General features: G+C 40.3%; 1 protein-coding gene across 2 annotated transcripts in view; it reads right to left on the reverse strand.

The window, feature by feature from the left end:
• Positions 1–22,584, reverse strand: part of Ush2a (usherin) — a 701,257-nt gene that overhangs the window by 351,346 nt on the left and 327,327 nt on the right. For both annotated transcript variants that reach the window (XR_004946207.1, XM_036202543.1), the window contains exons 30-31: positions 20,164–20,277; positions 18,071–18,232 (exon numbers count right to left, since the gene is read on the reverse strand). Coding sequence is in view for 1 of the 2 variants with exons in the window: in XM_036202543.1 (XP_036058436.1) it covers positions 18,071–18,232; positions 20,164–20,277 (276 nt within the window). In the remaining variant the exon portion in view is untranslated. The remainder of the gene's footprint in view (positions 1–18,070; positions 18,233–20,163; positions 20,278–22,584) is intronic.

Genomic DNA, 22,584 nt, shown 5'->3' on the forward strand with positions numbered 1-22,584 from the left:
AATTTCAAGATTCATAGGAGCTGTTAACTGTGAAAATATTTTGAAAGTAGAAATTATCAAGAGAAATATCAATACAAATTTATTCTGGCAAGTAAGAGAATATTTAGGGGTTGGGGATTTAGCTCAGTAGTAGAGCGCTTGCCTAGCTTGCCACAAGGCCCTGGGTTCAATCAATCCTCAGCTCCACAAAAAAAAAAAAAAAAAAAAAAAAAAAAAAAAAAAAAAAAAGAAAATATTTAGGGAGGTTATTATGGATTATGATGAAAAATACTTATTTTTCTGTTTTTAACTTTTACTTTTATTTTAGGTATATGGATATATTTGCCTGCATGTACATCTGTGCACTACACACATGTGGTCTCTGTGGAAGCCATTAGAGGGCATCAGATTCCCTGGAACTGGAGTTATACATGATTGTGAACTGCTGCATGGGTGCTGGGAAACAAACCCAGGTCCTCTGGAAGAGGAACCAATGACTTTAACCACTAAGCCATCTCTCTGGTCCTAATGGTATAAAACATTTTTAACCTAAAATATGTTCATTTAAGATTTAACATAAAGTATGATAAGATATAAATGATAAAAACAGAAAAATCATGTTATACTGCTTCTGTGCAAACAGTAAGCATTGTAATGTGTGTCAAAAATATTTACAAATCAGAAAAGAATATATCAAATTAAATAATGTGCAAAAACATCAAGGGAATTTAAAGAAACACCATTTGTATATACACAAAATATTAAACAAAAGTGTGTAAGATCACATATCACAGTATTTATAATAACTTTTAGAGATGATTCAAATATTGTAATTGACTCCTTAAATATATTATGCATTATCATTTAAAATGCAGTACAGATACAAAAAGCATGATTTATAAAATAATGCACTAGTTTGATAATATGTTTATTTATTGTATGGTCTGTAGAATAGTACAAGTCCACTTTTGGGATTATAGCTATGCACTAACAAAAGCGACTCAGGAGATTTTAAAAGCATAAGCCAGACTATAATTAGTGATTGTCTCTGGCAGGTGAAGAAATGGAAAAGTCATTTTTCCTTGTGTTTTTAAATTTTCTTTTATTTCACTTTTGTAAGATGGTAATTCTCCTCTTCCCCATAGTTTTATTTTTCCCAGTATGGGTTACTCACAGTCACCTGTAGTCTGAAGTGTGAAATGGAAGATTCCAGAAATATGAATGTATACATTTAAATAACTTTTTATCATAGCCTAACATTATAATTATCCTATTTATTATTAGGTATTTTTTTCTGATATGCTTTTTTTGTAAGTTAAACTTAATCATAGGTACTTACATATAAGAAACACAGTGCACATAGATTTGTCAAGTCTTCAGTATCTGCTGAGGGTCTGGGGACACTTCCCTTTCAGACAGTACCAGTGTGTTAGGGGGGAACTACCTTATGTTTAATTTGCACTTAATCTTAAATGACTAACACAGTAACAAACATGCAGCAGACATCATTTAAAAGGATTGGGGATTTAGCTCAGTGGTAGAGCGCTTGCCTAGCAAGCAAAAGGCCCTGGGTTCGATCCTCAGCTCAAAAAAAAAAAAAAGCTACAAAAGTTCTTACATGCAAATTAAACCTCCCCCTCCTTCTTTTCCAGTTACCCATTTCCTGTCCAGCAAGTGGCCCACCAATAATTACACCCATCCACATACCTCCTGAGGCAGTCTGCACATAAACACCTTGATATACAACTATTAAGAGGGTCTGTAATTTTCTGCAAAGTTCTTTGCAATGTAATTTGAAGGTTTTCTTCTATGTGTAGAAATTAATGGCCTTCCTTCAGCAAAACTGACTTAATCTTAAGAGAGGAAAAAGCCATGGACTGAAAAGATTTGAGAATTTCAAAAGTGGCAGGAGATGAAATGATAAAATATCAAACTGATGATATCAGGTAACATCTCAGGGAAGTTCTCAGGAAGAAGAACACAGAGTGCAATGATTTCCTGGAACATGTGTTCATCAAACCAGAAAGCTGGAAAATACAGAGATGCGTTGACAAAGGCCAGCTCTATTAGTGGCAGAATTTTAACAATTGAACAATTAACATGAACCAGATTTTCAAGCAGTAACAGGTGACATTTGGTGTTGGGCCCTCATTCATTGTAATTTCTCCCAAAGACTGTATATTTCTTTCTTTATATATATTTTTTTTAAGTAAGCAGACCCTGTCCCTTTGATATTAAAGTTGGGTGCAGGATCACAGACATACCAGAGTACTTTTCATTCTGGATGAGTTGGGGTGGATTCCCAGTCATCAGGACACAGAGACAGAGTCACAGCTTCTGATGACTGTATTTCCCAGTCTGTGGAGATAGTCTACAAGTCACAGGAGAGAGTGAATGCTGCTACAGAAGGCTGTAAGTGAGAGAGCTGGATGTCTAGGCCTTCAACCTAAGAAAGTCAAACCAGTAGACTAACAAGCAAACAAATAAGCTTTGTAAAAGCAGGAATAACTGAGCAGGGCTGCTTTGAAGCATCCCACTCTGTCATGGGCAAAACCGAATAGAGTGTAAATGACAAGCTCCTGACTCGAGTAAGCAAGCTTTCCTTGGGGCTCTATCACCCACTGTCCGACTAAAAGGAGGGACCCTAGTTTGCATTGGGCAGTAACTTTTTGTTTCTGTGGCACAGAGATATTATTTTAAAGAGAATTTATAAAAGAAATATTGAGAGAATCTTACCCATTAGGTAACCAAAGGATTCCTATAAGATCTCTAGAAACAGTGAAAATGTTGACAGACAAAACCAAACCAAAACATTTGAGTTGAACCTGTCTCTAATCTTTGAATTTCTATAGTTTAACCGACTTCCCCTAAGAGCCCTGCTGTCTGGATGCTGGGCATTTCTCTGTATCATTTACAGCATTAGGGTTTTCATCTCCCTCTGCCCACACCATTAAAGAAAGGGCACCCTGATAATCTGAAGCACAAGCTCTGTAAATTGGGGCGTTCTCCTATGGTTTGCTGAGTTTCCCAAATCGGATAGAACAACAAAGGCTCTAAGCTTAACCAGCTGTGGTTTACAGTGATGTCACCAGGCTCTTTCCTGTAATCAACATCCCCCAAACATACAGTATCTACAACAAGGTTAATGGAAATCCCCATCAAGGGCAAATACCTCAGCAGCTTGTGTCATCAGAATATGTTTAAACACTATTTAAAAGGATTTTACAATAAGAAGATTTGATGTTACACTGATCGACGCACAGACACATAATACGACGGAGCTGTTAACAAATGACTATAATGCCTCTCTCTCCTTTTCCCATCCCTCAGCCATCTGCATTGTTGGATCCAATTAGCTTCTTGCATTTGAAGTTCAAACCAGTCTGTCCTTCTGCTCAGGGCATGGAGTTGATAGTGATGTGGTCCAGCCTCCACTCTTGGGGAATAATCTTACATTTTGATGTTTTTACTTTCTAAAACATTGGTGGGCACATGCCACTCCTTTTTTTGTTGAAGATTTTATTTGAATTATGTGTATATGTATGTGTATATGTATCTATCTGTGTAAGGGTATGCACCAATACCTGCACTTAACTACTGAGCCACCTCTTCAGCCCAAGTTGATGCTATTTTATTTCCTGAAAATCCTTCTCCATTGGCTCACGACAAAGTTTAAAACTTACCTCAATTTATCCTAGCACATTTGATCCTTGGACTCCCTCCTTGCTTCTCACTGCTGCCCAGGCCTCAGCAAATTACAACAGGTCCTGTTTGGTTTCATGAAAAGAGCATTATAACGCTGTGCATGCTGTATGTCCTGCCTTGGCTTGGGCCTGCCAACTCCTCAGTGTGTAGCATCTTTCTTTGTTCTCATTTTCTGCAAGTTTCCTCATGCTGAGTGACATTCTACTTGGGGGGTCTATTGGTTTCTAAGTGTTTCCATGGAAAGGCTGTGAGAGACAGTTCCACTGTCTCAGTAATACTGAACTTTGAACCTTAATGCATAAAGGTGCACAACAGATACTTTGTAGATTGAATTGAACAGGCAGTTTAGATACAAGTTTGAAGGGGATTTTGCATTAAGAACCTTTATCACAGTAGTACTTTTTATCATTTTAAAACCAGAACTATGTGGTTGGGAATCATTCTCAATTTTCACAAGTGAGTGGCAAACACCATGTCCATGTCATTACAATTAAGTTTGTTATCATATTTAATTTCCAAACTAAATCCTGAAGTAGTTTCCGTTCTTACCCTTCTATTAGGAAACCAAGGGTTTTCAGGGTAGCATAGAACTGCCAAGTTGGACATGCTACGGCAACACCCTGTGGAAAAAAGGACCCTGGGGGGTATCCAGTCAAGACTCATCTTCATGCAATTCCTTCCCTTTCACCGTAGACAGAAATGATGAATTTGATGGGATTCCTGCAAACTGGTATCTAATGTACAAAAACTGAAATTATCCTGGTGGGTACGGTCTAATTATGGGCCCTTTAGATAAGAATTTGTACTCTCCTTGTATTCACAGGAGTACACTGCAAGAGAGTGCTCTTCCCTGTGGACTTTTTAAAACAAAGAGAACACTACACTATATATGAGCTCTGTTTTTTTCCATACCAACAAAACACACACACACACACACACACACACACACACACACACACACACACCCCTATAACAATCAGGATTGGAACAAGATTAATAGTAAGCAACAGTAACGCAGAACAGTTGTAATAATACGCTACAGTCAGTAGCCCCTGCTCAGTTGAAGCCGTGCAGAATGAAACTGGAGGACTCTTGCAGCAGCATTCTCAGCTTCTGGGAGAAGAGTTTGAACATCAGGGGGATTTAACACAATGAAAGTTCTCCACCACAAAGATGGAGGGGACTCTGTGAAATGACCCAGTAGTGGCCTCTGGAGTTGAGAACAGTCTTGTCTGAAACCTGGAAAGAATCAGGACCTCAGCCCTACCTCTATAGGAACATGAATTCAGAACCTAAATGAGTCTTTCCCAGCAGACCCAAACTCTCTAACTGCTTGATTTTGTGAGACCTGACTTAGGAACCAACTTTATGTGTCCAAACTTCTGGCTCTTTGCTATGTGAGATTATAAATAGGTAATGCTTAAAGCTTATTATTGATTTTCCCCTACAGTTAAGATGGCCATGAGATTGAGTTCTAACTGCTGGAATGTGATGGCCAGAAATCACCTATTCACTCCTAGGTCAGGTTCATAAAAATCTTCAACAATGGTCTTTCCATTCTGCTGTACCAACGGAGGTAATTTTAGAGAAAACTTAGGAATCATATATTAAATATGGTAAACACAGGCTGAATGGTGCACTCCTTTAATCCCAGCACTTAGGAGGCAGAGGCAGGAGGATTTCTGTGAGTTTGAGGCCAGCCTGGTCTACAAAGTGAGTTCCAGGAAAGGTGCAAAGCTACACAGAGAAACCCTGTCTTGAAAAAAAACCAAAAACAATATATATATGGTAGACACAGTATTGGCCTAGGTCTTTGGATGGCTGTGGAAAAAGGAACATCTATTTAACAAGTTCTATGTACACTCAGAGTTGTTAAGTGAGCAAGAAACACTGTTCTCTCATGTTCCTGCAATTACAGACTTGAGTATGTATGCATTATATACAGATGTTTATATTATTCAGGGCTGTCTAAAGACAATGATTCAGCCCTGTGAGGAGCCAAGGAACCTAAATTCCAGTCAGAGCAAACAGGAAAGTCAAAGGCCTAGGAATGGGGAAATATTTGTATTTCAAGGACAAACAAACAGAAAATGTTGGTATAACATTGTAGAAATATGAGGGTAGGAGAATGATTTAAGGCTAGGAAAGTAGACAAGGAAATATGTGTTATAAGTCAACATAAGGAATTTGAATTTTAAAAACGAATGTGAGGGGTAAAGGAGAAGTGATCCAATATTGCATTCAGATTTTTATTTCTAAAAAAAGAATAAATAATATTGCTATTTCCTTAGACAAAACTCAGGAAGAAAAACAAAATGTTAAGGTATGGCTAATAAAAATAACTTCAATTTTGATCAAGTGTCCAATATGTATTTAGAGAGGTGTTCATGGCTAGAAGAAAAATACCTTAACTGAAGATCAGTATGAATGGACAGAGACATCATGGAGTGTTCAAAGACTGTAAAAGAAACCAACATTTGTGAAAAAAGAGATCATATCACAGATGACCATTGACAAGGAAATTAGGTTGGCAGAAGTATCACAGATACATGGAAAGAAATGTTCTAGGATCCAAGGAGGACTCTGAATTACATGGCTTCCATGTTGATTTGAATCAGGAAGAACTAGAATGTGGGAAACCCAAGTCAGACTGGTAAAGTTTAGACCCAATCCAGGCAACCTAGATTAAACCTTTGTTTTGTAAAAGGACATGTTCAATTCCTACACTCCTGTACATGTGTTGGTGTGTTCTTATATGGAAATAGAGTCTTTGAGCTTTAGTATGACCTCAGCTTAATCAAGTTAAGTCAAAATCAAGGGGTTAAGTCAGTTGACTTAATCAAGTTATAACACATAATCAAGTTAAGTGGAGGTCATAGGAGATCAGGGTAGGGCCATAAATCCAATACAGTTGCTATGTTTATAGGAAGGGAGAATGTCATATAATGGTAGATGCAGAGATCAGAATGAAAGGGAGAAAAATGAATTAGAAAAGTAGAGATTAAGGGCAAGCACAGAGGCCTACTGGAGATTAGGGACTTCATATACACACACAGAAGCCTACTAGAGATTAGGGACAGCATACACATGCACAGAGGCCTACTGGAGATGAGAGGACTGCATACACACACACACACACACACACACACACACACACACACACACACACACACACACACAGAGGCCTCCTGGAGATTAGGGACTGCATACAGCAAAGAGCCGCCCACTGATGGGTTTACTAAGTTACTTCAGCAAAGCTCAGGACCTTGGGCTCCAACATGAGGAACACAGTTACACCAGTCTATATTTGATAACTTTCATCTGAATGCATTGTAATCATGATGGCACAAGAGAGGTGACACCTTGAAAACTCTGAAAACTGTATACCTGGAAGAAGCATGGAAGGGAAGGAAAGAAAGGATCTCAAAGACAGAGAGACTTAGGTTCAAAGAAAAATAAGAGCCCTGCACCCAGGGAATGTAGTGGAAAATGGCAGAAGATAAGAGCCAGAGGATCAGGGAGTCTACTATGAGATGGTGTCTTCTCCATATGACAGGGAACATGTACCCTTAACATCTCAACAATATGGTCATCAAAACAAGACCTGCATATTGACAACATCAGTTAGAATGCCAACAGGGATGGGGGAAAAAAATCTCATAAAGCCCCATCACCAGATGAAGAGTTGTGGCTGCTGAGGTCAAGATTCACCTCATGGTGACATCCTTACAAACCAATGAGCTCCAAAGATGGCCAGCAAGACACTGGAAGCCAGGATGGAGGCTGGGGAAGACTCCATACAGACATCAGAGACAACAGGTGCTACTGATGCCTAGCACCTTGACATCGCTCTCCAGAGCTGGGACATAACCTTCTGGAAGGCACACGGTTGTGACACTCTTTCACAGCAGCCTAACAAACTACCACAAGTAGTTAAAATAAAATTTTTTGCTACTTATTGGGTGGTTAAATGAAAATTTCTAGGAAGCTACATGAACAGCCTACCTCATTAAAGCCATTTACCAAGTTTAGCATATTAATTACTTCTGAATTATGCATCAGTATTTATTTACTTCAAAATATTAATTTACTGATTCCCAGTGATTTTTTTTCAAATTGATGCATTTTAACTCAACCCAATAAAAGTCTGTGAGTTACCAACTATATCCTAGATGGTGGATACTACAAATTATGGAAACGAGTAATGACATAATGGTTGTACAAAATGCCCTTAAATTTACATTTTGAACAAAGATACACTCTGTTTAAAACTGGTTTGTACAGAAGAATACATTCACATGGCAAATGTGTGTACAATGACTGAAGAACTCGTGAATCTAAGGAAAATGTGGGAATGGAGGTAAGCGATGTGTGTTTAACATTTTGACAGTGGCAGACAGTGCTAGACGTACAGGGTATAATTCTGATACTGTCAAAAGGAAATGAGTGAAGCTATCGGTATGACTCAATATCAGAGGAAGGATTAGGGAGAACCAGAAGGTAAACATTAATCCGTGTGTGCCATCAGATCTCTAAAATGTCTTTTATACCACTTTTATCGACCACATTAAAATGGAAAATGCCAAACAACAAAATATAATTTCTAGACTCCAAGAGAAGAGAATTTAAAACATGAAATGACTTGCTCAAGAGAAGAAACAGGTTAGGCAGACTGGAGTTTAGTAAAATGGCAGACACACATGCCTGAGGACCTGAGTTTGGATCCTCAGAATCCACCCAAAAGAGGTAGGTGCTGTGTGCCTATGGCTACAGAACAGTACGGAGAGAAACAGAAGGATCCCCAAAGCTCACTGGCCAGCTAGCCTAGTCTAGACAAGGAGCTACAAATATAGAGAGACTCTGCCTCAAAAACTTAAAGGCAAAGAACAATCGAAGCATAATTGGTAGGGACCTCTACAGGCATATAGATCTGTGCATACATGTGCACCACTGCATATATACACACAAAGCAAAAATAGGAAGGAAAGAAAGAGGGGAGGAAGGAAAAGAAGGAAGAAAGGGAGGGAGGAGGAAGGAGAGAGGGAGGGAGGGAGGGAGGAGAAGAAAAATCAAGTGTTAGAATCCTATTGCTAGATTAAAATTTTCATGCTTAGGAGATCTCCACATATGTGAATGCTTACATCACATGCATTCATCCATATACACACATGCATACACATCTATAATTCACTGAAAGGCACACTTATTACATCTTGTATGTTCAAATGTTTCTTTACCATGGTTCTTCATTACACTTTTGGCTTTAGCATTGTAAGCCTATGGTTATAACATTCTGTCACTGAACACTCGGAGCAGTGGGTTTGGATCATCTGCGGCCGTGCACAGGTTGGTGACTCCCTGTGCTATGTGCTGAGTACATAGCTGAAACATCGCCCAGGTTAGTTTCTAGATCAGACCAAAAAGGGGAAAACGTGAATGTCTCAGTTTACAAAATTTCAGCTGACTTCAAGAACCAATACTCTCTTAGCAACTGCCTGGGGTCAGAAGGTACTGATCTGTGGGTACAATAAAAAAGACTATTTGCTGATTTACTCTCCACCTGACTTTCAAAACTAGTCAGTGAGAAAAAAAATCGTGTTATACTTGATCTACTCACATTTAGCACACAACCAATCTCTGCTGTTAAGAGATAATACCTACTATACAAAACTGGGGGTTCTATGGTGTTGATTGATTTGGGAAGTCGTTGCACATATTACAATCAGCCAAGAATATTCATCAAGCTGTATTCTTAACACACACTCTTCTGTAAGATACTTCAAGAGTTAAAATAACAAATTAAAGTAATCACCAGGTTTTATTTGTCAAGGTCTCAACAGGTCACCTTTTATTACCAGTTCTATATTGAACTCCATTGCTCTTGTAAGTTGATGTCACCCCCAAGTTGCCTCTAAAGTCCCTGCACAAAAATCTTTTCATATCACTTGGAAGGAAAAAAATTTAAGGTATCACATCATGTGTGAATAAGAGAGCAGATCTTAAAATATACATATACACGTTTTATTTCCTCACACGTCAGTGCATTGTACAATGAAACATTTGCTCGGAAGGATGACTCTTCAGTTAGTGTTTACAGTTAAGCATGAGGGATAGTTTAAGCATTTCATACATGCTACTTCATTTCTTTTGATCCTGTGCCACTCAATAAATGTGACTCTTGAGAAGAAACCATTAACCCAAGCTGCCAAGTTATCTAGCTACATCCAGAGAAACACTGTGGAGCCTTTGTTCACAGAGTCAATTGTTTTACAAGTTGACCAGTGAAAGCTCTGGATACTTTTCACAGCCTTTTTTCCTTCTATGTGCCCTCAAATTTTCTTTCAACTTTGTATAATGTAATGCCATAATCTATGGCAAAAGAGATGGTACCCTGTGACTTATGGAAGCCATTATGGTCCTATCCGACCATCTACACATGCTCTGCCTTATTAACATTCAGGCTTGGGGTTTAAGGCCGAAGTCTCTGAGCAGCATTCCTACCAGTAATATGTGCAAGGAGTGCTTTTGCACTGCTTTATTCAAAACTATAAAATTGGGGCTGGGGATTCTACTCAGACACTAGAGTATTTGCTGGACACACATGAAGCCCTGGTTCAATCTCTAGTACTGAATAAGAAGTGCATGGTGGCATACAACTCTAATACCAGCCAAGGGGAGGTAGAAACAGGGATAGTAGGAGTCTTAGGTCATTCTCAGCTACATGATGAGTTCAAGGCCAGCCTAAAGAAAGTACTAGAAAGTTTTACTCTGCTACAAAGGATCTATTGTAAACCAACAGCACGAATCTATATAATGTTGCTCAAATTTGTAGAGTATTGATAAGGTTCCTTGTAACACTTGGCTAGAGGTAACTAACCTTCAAATTTGTTTTTTATTGTGTTACAAAAAATACAGCTACATCTTCAATAAATTTCTTATTGTAAGACTGAAGTGTTTGGTGAATTTTATATGTGGTACTGTTTGACCTTGACAAATAAGACCAAAGGAAAGTTGTAGTACATTTAGTAGGTTAAAGATATAAATACTTAACTACCCAATGTTATCAGAATTTCACCCAACATTCCTTTTCCCCCCTCCTCTCCTAGTTTTCCTCCATTTTTCCAACATTTTCAAGGTCTTGCCTCTTGCCCCTTGATCTGTTAGTGCATCCTGCTCCAGCCACCATGTCTGCTATCTACTGCCATGCTATCTCAATCATCACAGATTCTTCTCCCTCTGTTATTGTAAGCCAAAACCAACTCTTCCAAAAATGGTTTTGGCCATGGTGTTTTATCACAGTAGAAGTAACTATGACATGGTCCTGAGCAAGCATATATGTGATCACTGATATCAGATATCTTTACCTCTTAAAAAAAAAGTCCTCCTTGCCATTTCCCCATTGTCAGTCTAGAAATCATCAACAACAATAGCTCAGGTCATCTCAACTCCAAACCACTCAGGTGTCAGAAGAACTGTTTTAAAGTTCCATTCTCCCTGCTTCCAGGGTAGCATGACTCTCAGCCACTTTCTGGCCAGTTTGCTGAACATCCTTCTGACTTCCACCACCATGCTGCTCCTGTCCTTCAAAGCTCTGTGGGCTTTTCTGAAACATTCCTATAAACTTCTTAAAGATTGCCTGTTTCTGGTAGGGTGCCCCTCTACAATGAGAGTGATCTGGTTGGCTACCATTTGGATGGTCACCATCCATCAGTGTGCTATCCAGCCTTATCTTAAGGAGTCCCAGGATGCTGAACACTCCCACAGTGGCTTCTATTTCCACCTAGTCATGGATGTATGACACAACACACACACACACACACACACACACACACACACACACACACACACACATCTAAGTGGCTCACTATAACCCTGCTAGGGTTATCAACAGCGGTGGTTCTTCAATCTTTTGATAATGCTCTTAATCAGAAGTTTTAAAAACACAATTGCTTTTAACTCAAAATTCTTTTAAAAAAATCTGTCATGGGACAGAAATAAGAGATTAATGGATATCTTGCAGGAAAGATAAATGGCACCACCAGAATACCACAAAACTGGGGGAAAAATTAATTGAACCCTTACTTTTGATAAATATTTATTTTTTGCAGAAGAAAAATGCATACTAGTTCAAGCTGTCATTACACTAACCTACATCCTATTTTTCATATTATTAGTAATACATAATGTGGTAGTTTATATTCAAAAATAAAACTAGAATGTATATACCTCATGTATTTATCCAGAAATACACCAAGGTTACTATGGTTACGAAAAATCCATTACCTTTGAATATGGAATGAAAAAGTTTGACTTAAAGTGTGTGCTATTTATTATAGCACACATCAACAGCCTTCGGGAGGTTCCCTAACTGGACTCATTCTTCACTGTCAGAACTGACCCAGTGTACTACAAGCTTATGGCCTATGGAAGGCAAAAATTCGAACTGTGCGCATTTTTAAATATAGTTTGTACTGACCCAAGGAGCAGCAAGGCATCTGACTTTTAATGCTTCATATTTAAGAGGGAGAAGAAAAAAAATCAGAGCACCCAGAGGGTAAGTGGCTACAGGCTGAAAGACCCACTTCAACCTCCATCCCCCTTGCTAGCCAGGCCCCTTCCCTATGCACTGTGGGAGGGTGTCTGTTCACCTGAAGACTGTAAGATAAGCCACAGACAAGTAGAGGTGGGAGTGGCAAATGTTGGCACTTTGAACAGTGAGGAAGGGGCATTACGTGATGTTATAAATGGAGTTTTAAACAGTTAAGAGCAAAGGAGTTTAAAGTGCCATTGACCTTGGACAAGAAAACATTATGAACCATTGTTCTTGACAAAATTTCAAATTTTTTCCTTGCCCTATTAAAGTTTTTGCTCCTCAAGAGTAATTGGATATTTCGAAGTGAAGCACAAATGTCTAATAATCACTCAGAAATGCAATTGGCAGAACCAGAAGTTATAAATGAAAATAAATATCAAATATTTTTTTGTTAGTAAAAAATGTCAAAAATTTGAAAGTGATATTCACTACTGATAAATTCTCTGGCAGTCAAGTGACAATGTGGCCCAAAAAGTTTGCAAAGTAAAGGCCAAAGGAAAGACATAAAAATGGGAGAAGAGGAAGAAGGAAGTCAGTTAGGCACCAGGGAGTGAGGATGAGCGAGCATAATATATTGTATAGAAGTATGAAATTGTAAAAAAAGTTAATGACCTTTGATTCACTTTCCCCCTTTTAACACATAGCAGATCAGTATTTACATGTAGTATTTATCACAACAGTTTTTTAAAAGACAAATGTTTATATGCTTGTATGTGTTCATATAAATCTCCGAGATGAAGTATGTTATTAAAATGTTCTGAAACAGGGTGAAAGGAAGCTGGCTCAGGAGATAAGAGTGCTTTCCAAGGACCTGGGTTGAATTCCCAGCACCTACATGACGGCTTGCAACCATCTGTAACTCCGGTTCCAGGGGATCCAACACCCTCTTCTGACAACCTCATATGCCAGGCATGTACTTTAGTACCATGTAGACCCATATTTAATTTGGCTTATCCAGTTATTGACCTTCTGGGTCTGACTACACTTCAGTCTTGCTGACTATAAGATCAGAGGAATATGAAGTGTCCTTCCTCATGTCTCCAGAAGCTATTTTGTTGTTGCTTTTTTGTTTTTGGATTTGGTTGGAGAAATTTTGTCAGCTATTGGTGATGCTTGCTTCTTGGTTCTATTTTTTTTTTTTAATACTTTTCCAACCTGTTACCCTAAGTAGTGGCTATGTTGATCATGAGGTGTGCTTTTTGGATGCAGCCAAAAGTGCACTACTCAATAGGATGAAACTCATTCCTGACAGCATTATCAGGTGAAGAACCTTTAGCTAGGCAGGTCACAGGCCCTAGGGGAACCTTTCACTACTGAGCTGCTACATGGACATAGCATTAAACCATCTTCTAATGACCTATCACTATGCCCACAGATCAGTGCATCTCATACTGCATCCAATAAGCCTCTATCTGCAGATGGTGATTCACAGAGTGACCTATAGCTGGCCACAGTACAGAAAATAAGAGACTGTATAATGCTCAGCCCTAATGGGACATATACACTTCATCCCTCCTCCCAAGGCTCAGGAATTACTTTGAAAGAATGGAGAGAAAGAGCATAATAGCCAGAGGTGGTCATGTCTACAAGAAAACATCATCTTCTGGACACAGCAGAGACTCTGTGCACACATGAGCCCATAGTGATTTCATAGCACACACAAGGCCTGTGGAAGCCCAAGCCAGACAAAATCATATCAGAGAGGGGAGCTCGACATACAGCCCTACCCCAAGCCAAATAGTTATTGGCAACTGATAGCTTCTGGGACAGGAAGAGACAGTTTTTTTTCTAAGGGAGTGTGCTCTGGTTAGTTGGCCACATTCAAGTAGAAGACCACACATCCAAGAACACTTAAATGGCCAAAATTGTTTTTGAAGGTTTTCAAAAGAGACAGAGAGTGATTCACAGACTTGGGCTGGTAAGGAAGAGTGGATGCATCATGGATGAGAAGGGAGAGGGGAATGAACATGATCAAGGCAGGTATGAAATTCTCAAAGAACTAACAAAAATTAAATGTTAAAAAAATTAGAAGAATAAGGTTCATTTTCTAATCTGATCTTTAGCACAAGGCGTGGCTCCTCTCCATAGTGAACAATACTAAAGCCTCAGAATGCTTCCAATCTGAGGCTGTTCAGAGGCAAAAGCATGAACTAAAGCTGTTTGTGAGCAAGTGACAGAAAAATGCCTTGGTGACACTGCAGATATCATTCTTTAAAACCTTACACAGAGTAAAACCACTGAGGAACTCGTTCCTAGAGAAGGCAGCTGGAAACATGTGAAAGAAGTATGTACAGGGTGCACAGGGTGGCCTGCTGAACTGGTCCACTGTAATAATATTTTCAAAGTCTTCCACTGCAGGTCCACCAGCCTACCGGCTCTGCTGGTATTTCATTCCAAAAGTTACAGAAGGCAGCATGATTTTGCAGGTGGTATTAGAAACTGGTGTGGTCTCTTCAGCTCTCCCCTCTCCACATGCCTTTTCTTCTGGCTGTGCAAAATGTTACTGGATGATAGCCTAGCATGTCTGCAAAATATTCCCAGCCCACAGTAGCTCATGTGCCATCAGCTGAGCCACTCTTGTGTGAACCAATCCATGCTGTTGCACATGGATCTTAAATGCTTGATGTCTGGCTGGACACTCACCTCCTTTTACTTCCTAGCCCTGTGTATCCACTCTCCATTAGTTCCACCTTCATACTTCCTCCTCTTCTTTTTTCTTTGCAATGGGACCACTTTCCATCTAGTTTAGCCTCAAACTCAGCTAAGGATGACCTTGAATGTCTGACCCCCATGCTTCTACCCCCTGCTTGTAAGAATTCCAGGTGCATACCAGAACTCCTGGTTGAAGTGGTGCTGGGAATTGAGCCCAGAGCCATCATCAGCTCATCAGGCAAGCACTTTACCAACTGAACCATAGTCCTTCCCAACTGCTTTATTCCCAAGGGTCAGGCAACTACTCCCTCATTCCTCCAACACTGGTGAGTTGTTATCCAGTCTGCACTAGGTTTTGGACATGCATAATGAACAAAACAGACATGCTCATATCCTCTTGCACTTACAAGTTAGGAGGAGCAAAAGGAATTATCCAAGATAATAGTGGGAAAAACCTGTAAAAAACTTTTTAAAAACCATTGAGGGGACTATAAAGGTATTTTGTAGCTCAGGAATCATGAGAAGGGTTCTTATAGGAAATGACTCTTAGGGACATTGTTTGGTTTCCCTTTATGAGTAACAGTATATTTTGCTCCTGAAAGAGTGCCCTGTGCATTAATACACGTATAAAATTCTCTGGTGTGTTTTAATAATTATCATTTGTGAAACATTTTCTGTAGACAACAGAATATATGCCAATTGAAATAATTTCACCAGTTCCATTTTTTTAAATAACTATTTATTATTATTTTATGCATGTGAGTTGCATGTGTGCATACCATGTGTGTGCCTGGTGCCTGAGGAAGAAGGCTTTGGAATTTGAGTCATAGATTGTTGTGATCAGTGTGTAGGTGCTAAGAATTGAAGCAGGTCCTCTTCAAGAGCAGCCAGTGCTTTTAACTGCTAAGCCATCTTTCCAGTACCATTATCAACTCAACTTTATGATTATTCCTTTATTGAGTTTGTAATATGAACTCTGTATCTTAAAGGAAATGATAATTGTGCTTTTTAATTTTTCTTATTAGTCTGTTAGAGACATACAGCCCAAGGAGGCCTCAAACTTACCGCATAAGATACTGAACTTGAATCTCAATCTCTCTGCTTGAGCTTTCCAATGACTATAGGCAAAGGCCTGGCTAATAATTACAACTTTGCTCTACCAAGAAGAAGCAATGTGTTCTATGTTTTATACTGTCTACTTCCTTCAAAATGTTCTAATGTCATTATTCCCACTGTATTAGTATCTTTTCTCATTTTGGGGCAGAATTCCTGACAAAAGAGTCTGAAGGAGGAAAGCATTTATCTTGGCTCATTGCTGGGGGTGCACTGGTCACCACTGCAGGGGAGGCATAGAAGAAGGAATGTCAGGCAGCTTGTGCTGACATCAGAAAACAGAGAGGAAGGCAGGTGCTCATCTGGCTTTTTCCTCTCTTGTTTTTTATTGAGTCTGGGGTGTCCGCCTATGGAACACACATCATACCTACATTCATGTTTGTTTTTCCTCTCTCAGTTAAATCTCTCCTCAAGCCTTCACAGATACAACTAGCACTGTTTTGCCTAGGCGATTCTAAATCCAGTCAAGCTGATACTGGAGATTCCCCATCATGTTCTTGTTGTAGATTCAGGAATTAAGATTCAGAGAAGATAATATATGAGCCCATGGTCTTCAACTAGCTAGAATGCTTAGGTCAGTAGAGAAGATGTCACATAAACCCATGGTCTCCAACCAGTTAGAATGCTTAGGTCAGCAGAGGAGATATCACATAAGCCCATAGTCTTCAACTAGCTAGAATCCTTAGGTCAGTACCAATGTCCGTGGCTCACAGCCTATGCCACTTTGAACCTGTCATATCTCAGTTTCCTTCCCTGTAAAGTGGGGACAACATCTACCTTGTGGAACAAACATCACAGATGTCCATCTAATCCTGAATGAAATACAAAGGTCGTAGTTCTTGTCCACTTTATAGTCTCAGAATAAAGAGGAGCCAAATGCAAACTACAGGAGACTGCAACCACCCAGCAGTGCCTTGTGCTGGTCTCTGAATGTGTTCCAGGAAGACAGGGTCAGCAGGAAAGGAGGCACATGCTGGTTCGCTTTGTCATCTTAGTACTTGGCATTCATGTGAATGAGCGAACCCTTGAATAATTAATTCTACCTTTGACTCTAACTTGTTATAACCTTTCACAAAGCCTTAGTATCTCTAGGACTCAGTTTTCAAATCAATCAACATGTAAGTAATTCTGTATCCCGGGGAGTCTGACACAGCACACGCAACAATAGAAACAAATAACTAGCATGAGCAAATACCATGTAGCCTAAAAACACCACAAATACCAGATGGCACTAGTATTTAGAGACCTTTTGGCAATTTCATTTTGCTTAGGTGTCATGTAATCTGGACCTATATATTTCTTCTCAAATGGTTTAATATTTGTACCGCACTGAGTCATCTTTCTGCGTCTTCAATTATTTCTCATGCAGGCAGATTTCAAATAGTTAGTCATGTGACCATGGGGCTCTTTAAGGATGTCACCAGTTTAATCAGCTCACAGAACCCATGTGCATGGGGGCTACACTGACAGTTAGCCTCAAACACATGGTCTGTGGCATCCAGAAAGGTCTGGGCTAGTACAGTCCCAAGGTTCACTTGATGCTGTGGGATGTCTTTCCATATGCTGTGAACATATGCTGTTCCCATTGGTTAGTAAATAAAGCTGCGTTGGCCTATGGCAGGGCAGGATGGAGCCAGGTGGGAAAATCCAAGAGAGACAGTGAGAGGAGAATGGAGAGTGGGGGAGACGCCGACCTGCCATCCAAGGAGCAACATGTAATGGGACGCAGGAAAAGCCACGGCCACGCAGCCAAATATAGATTAATAGAAATGGGTTAATTTAAGATTAAAACTAGCTAGCAAGAAGCCTGCCATAGGCCAAACAGTTGGTAATTAATATTAACCTCTGAGTGATTATTTTATAAGCAGCTGCAGGACTGTGGGGCCAGGTGGGACTGAAGAAATTTCCAACTACACCTTGATGTCTCAAGGAGGCAAAAATCACTCACCCGATTCAGATAAATTTATGCAGTGGTCATCTAGAAAACACATTTATGAATCTATCACCTGGTCATAACAGAAGGCCCACCTGTGACTGTGTAGTTCTGTCCCTTGCCTGTGTAGACCCGTCTCCCATCCACGTATAAGGAATACTGAGTAATAATCCCATTTGCTTGTTTGGGTGGACTCCAGGATAATGACAAGGAATCAGGAAGGGACAATGCCACTGGTGTCTGAACTTCTTGGGGTGCTGTGGGAAAATAAAATAGTCTAATTTTAGTTTACTTTTCTAAGTAAAACTTTTCAGACCCAAACCAATAAATCATGGGCTAAAACTGTAGTCCCATGCATGGAGGTGTTTCTGACTCCCAGGTAGCTTGTCAGTAATTGCTTTAGGAACAGCACTAAATAACTGTCCTGAATTCCTGAGAATTTGCATCTGTGATAGATGGGGAGTCCTTACTCTAGTTCCCTTGACTGACGTTTGTGTTACTCCATCAAAAGTATTGTTAACCCATCATGTCCTCATGGGGCTGAGCCTGTTAAAGCAGATGAAACAATGTGAGCTGGCTTGGCAGAGCACAGGATTTGAAATGAGCAACACCGTGAGTCTTTCCTAACTGGGATGTTCTAAAAACTCTCCAACTACAGGAATGGCCAGAACATGGACAGTTAAATCAATTGTATGCTGAAACTACACAGTAGTTGTTGAAAAAAGCTTATTTTCCCACTAGCCAATACATTGAAATCATAGAAAAAACAGAGCAAAACTAAAACTAACCAGAAACAGAAATATCATTCTGTATATTAGACATGGCTCTTTGGAAAAGAGATTTGGGGATTATACACGTAATGACAAGGGGACTAAGGCCGATGAGCAGACAATCGCTTGGTAAAATGGTTGTGAAGTAGGTGTGAAGGGTACCAGGCAAAGTCTAGACAAGAGGGTGGAGAGGAAGCAACATGAACATTCCTAGATGAATGTTGGCAGAAATGAGTCCACATCAGGATGATAATGGTGTGCCCCAGAAGACACAAGTTCACACTGAGAGATTAGATTGGGATGGTGTTGAGAAAGGATGATGATATTTCACTGACGGCACAGATGAGGGAGTGGGTTCTGGTCCATAGCAGGCATAAAAAAGAGAATCAAGGGTCTCAAGAAGGATTTAACAAAATCCTGTATCTCATCACCATGTCAGCATGCTGGCTTCTGCCTGCCTTCCCTCTCTGTGTGGCTCTCTTTTTAACATATTTCCTATGCAAATGGTGTTTACAAAAAGATGTTGAAGGTGAAAAGGGTACAAAGGAGGTTTTAGGAAAGCATGTATACTGGGAGGGAGGAAGAGAGAGGGAGAAATAGAGGGAGGGAAGGAGGGAGGGAGAGAAAGTGGGGAGAGGGAGGGAGAGAGATGGAGAAAGAGAGAAGACCTGTGAAGACCTAGCATTCAAATCTAAATAACTTTTCTACTAGGCAGCTCACAGGAGACAGAAATACAAAGTGACCGCTCTTTTAGCATTCTGAGAGCTGGTATTTCCTAAAGGGATGTGTTTGGAGTCCCGGAATGTTTTCTCTTTCCCACTGCCATCCTAATGTATGTTTTCTGAAACATTAGTTTAGACCAACCGTTTGCACATCCCAGGTACAACAGAAGTGAGCTCAAGTAGGAAGAAGGCAGCAGTGATGGATCGTGCCTCAACTGGCATCTGGAGGCTCTGTCGGCCTGAAGTCATTGTTGCCCATGCTGGTGTTTAGCAGTTAAAAGAGACCATGGAAATCAACCATTTGATTCTCAATTTCATACTGTGCCATACAATCAATTCTTTTTAGTCAGACTGTCTCTAGATTTACTTCTGAGCCATAGTAAAATGAGGAAGCTTTCATTAATCTTTCAGATGCTTCATATTAATGACAAGGCTCTTGCATGAACAATGTAACAGCAATTAAAAAGCCCATTAATCTGCATTACAGCTATTAAAGATGCATGTCATTAAAGGCTATGGAGTTTGATTCATTTTCGCACCCCCCCAAAAAATGGGGGCAATTATGGCCTGGCAATGCACTTTGTCATCAAATTAGGTCGGGGTTTTCCAGCAAATGGCCTCGCAGCATTTAGCTCTTCTCCTATTTTATTATTCATGACTGAAATGTGGAAGTCAAGACCTTTGAAATTACTTTACCTTCTTGTGGAGTAGAGATGCTCAAAGCACGTGAGCTCTCAGTACAGCCCGCCCGAGAACAAGCAGTCAGAGTTATGGCATAGCTCTGGAAGGGACGCAGTCCTGTCAGTATGCCTGGGATAAAAGAGGGACACAAAAGGTTTGTAAGTGTGCTGTAGTGTCTACAAAGAACTCCCTGTGAGCACGTGTGTGTGTGTGTGTGTGTGTGTGTGTGTGTGTGTGTGTGTGTGTGAAGAGTGAGAGAGACTCAGAGAAAAAGAACAAGGCACAGATAGATACAGTGACAGAGAGGTACAAAACCACAATCCATAGCTTTCATTTGCTTTCTCACGTACCCAGTGAGAAAACATTTGGTCAGTATAGACGAGGGTAACTCATGAACAAAAGCATGACAGCCACTCTGCCATGACAGTACTGAATCAGTATTTGATGCTCACGACACAGAGCGCCCATACTTGTATGATGTGTGGGACTTCGTTACAGGGCCTGGACCTCCCACAGAGACAATAACCATTCAATTTGCTTGAACCTGGCATTTTTCAAACATTTTAACTAAGGAGCCCTTGTGCAGTGTTTGTGAACACACTTTAGAAAATGCTCCTCCCAAGAGGGGCTCCATTATTTCCTTGGTAGGATACACTGAGACAAACTGTTTGTGTGGTAAGCAAGAAGTATGCAAATTCACACAATGGAACAATTAGCAAATTGGATAATTATGCTTTTGTACTTCTACTTGTGAAATTATTAGTTTATTTAATTAAGACACCTGTCTCAAATGGAAGCATCACATAGGGAGGTATTGAATTAACCAGGCTTCACAGGAGACATGTAATATTTGTTCAGCAATTGAAAGTACCCAGACATGAAAACATCTTTTGCCTACTGATGTCCATAACCAAAGAGAAACTCTTTAATACATAGGCAAGTCCTGCAAATGAAATAAGTTTCAGACATATAATGTAAGCATTTTGTCTGGTTTTCTCCCACTGAATAAGCTTTGATCAGAATGGTAGACTGTTATTATTCTTATAAAAAGGTAGTCCACTTTTTATGTCTCTCATTGATTAAGTCTTTAGTAACCCAGAGAATACATTACTGTCTCAAGATAGCAATACTGGTGAGAGATTTCACCCTTTAAGCACTTTATTATTTGTATTTATGCATTCATGTGTGTGTATGTGCATGTGGTTTGTGTGCATGTATGTTTGTGTATGTGTGTTTGTGAATGTGTGTACACACGTATGTGTGCTTGTGAAGGTCAGAGGTCTTAGCTGTTCTCACCTTGATTTTTGAAAAGCATTTCTCATTTACCTGGAACGTGTCAATTAGGTTGGTCTACCTGGCCAAGGACCTTCAACCAACCCCCCGCCCCCCATCTCGGCCTCCCCAGCATGGGATTACAAACGTGTGCCACTGCAGAGTTATGACCTCAACCTGACTCATGTCCAAATGTCCACAGATGTGCGTCTGTGTCCATCCTCCCCACAGAGGATTTAGTGACTGGAAAGAATGAGAAGAAGGGATGAGTGAAAACAGTAAGCAGGGGTTTGCTTTCGCATGTCACCCCTACCCATGATCCTCAGTGCTCTCCTTCCGTCTTCACCTCAGTGGCTACACAAGTATCTCCCTACAGTGCATCTACTGCAAAATACCCAACCACCTGGCACCCTCTTCTCAGTCTGTGGCCAAAAGCAGCAAGCTAGAGAGCATGCGCACATGTGCGTGGGCGTGCACGCGCACCCCCCTCACACACACACACACGCACCCCCCCCCACACACACACTGTATTACATGTTGGGGTCTTCCTAATTTTGAAACTGCTCTGTGGCACAGCCTCTACTTTCCCTCTTTCTCTCAATCCCACTATTAGGACTGCTATTTCCTCTTGCATATCTCAGTATCTATAATCCCTATTCTGAGTTTTGTATTTTCAAGAAGTTGCCTCTGAATTCACCTGTGCCAACACAACCTCACATTCATCCATATCATGTAGCAAGGAGCCAGAGAGCTGCTCGGGTTGGGATGCCTGGGCCTGAAGCCTGACCAACTGCATGGGCCTGAGAGAGCTGTTCAGACTTCTGTGTCTTCGTCTTCACAAATCTACATGGACAATAACCTCTGTCTTGAAGAAGAGGCCCTAAGAGTGGTGTGTGTGGTGGGACAGTGCACCATCTATCTCATGCGTTTACTGTCACGATTTAGTACTCCAGGCACACAGCACCTCTAGCACACAGCTATCTGCACAGAAAATGATAGTGCAGATGGGTTTCGTCTGACTCACACTATGGTTGCAGCTCACCTCCTGCCTCCATTGCCTCTGAAAGAGTTTAATCTTTCAAAGATAAATCATTGTCTCTTAAATCCCAAACCAAGCAAGCCAGCTTCAGTCACTCCTGCATTTAGTGGACATGGGCTCCCTCT

The sequence above is a fragment of the Onychomys torridus genome, chromosome 11 (assembly GCF_903995425.1).
Source record: "Onychomys torridus chromosome 11, mOncTor1.1, whole genome shotgun sequence".
Classification (NCBI taxonomy): domain Eukaryota; kingdom Metazoa; phylum Chordata; class Mammalia; order Rodentia; family Cricetidae; genus Onychomys; species Onychomys torridus.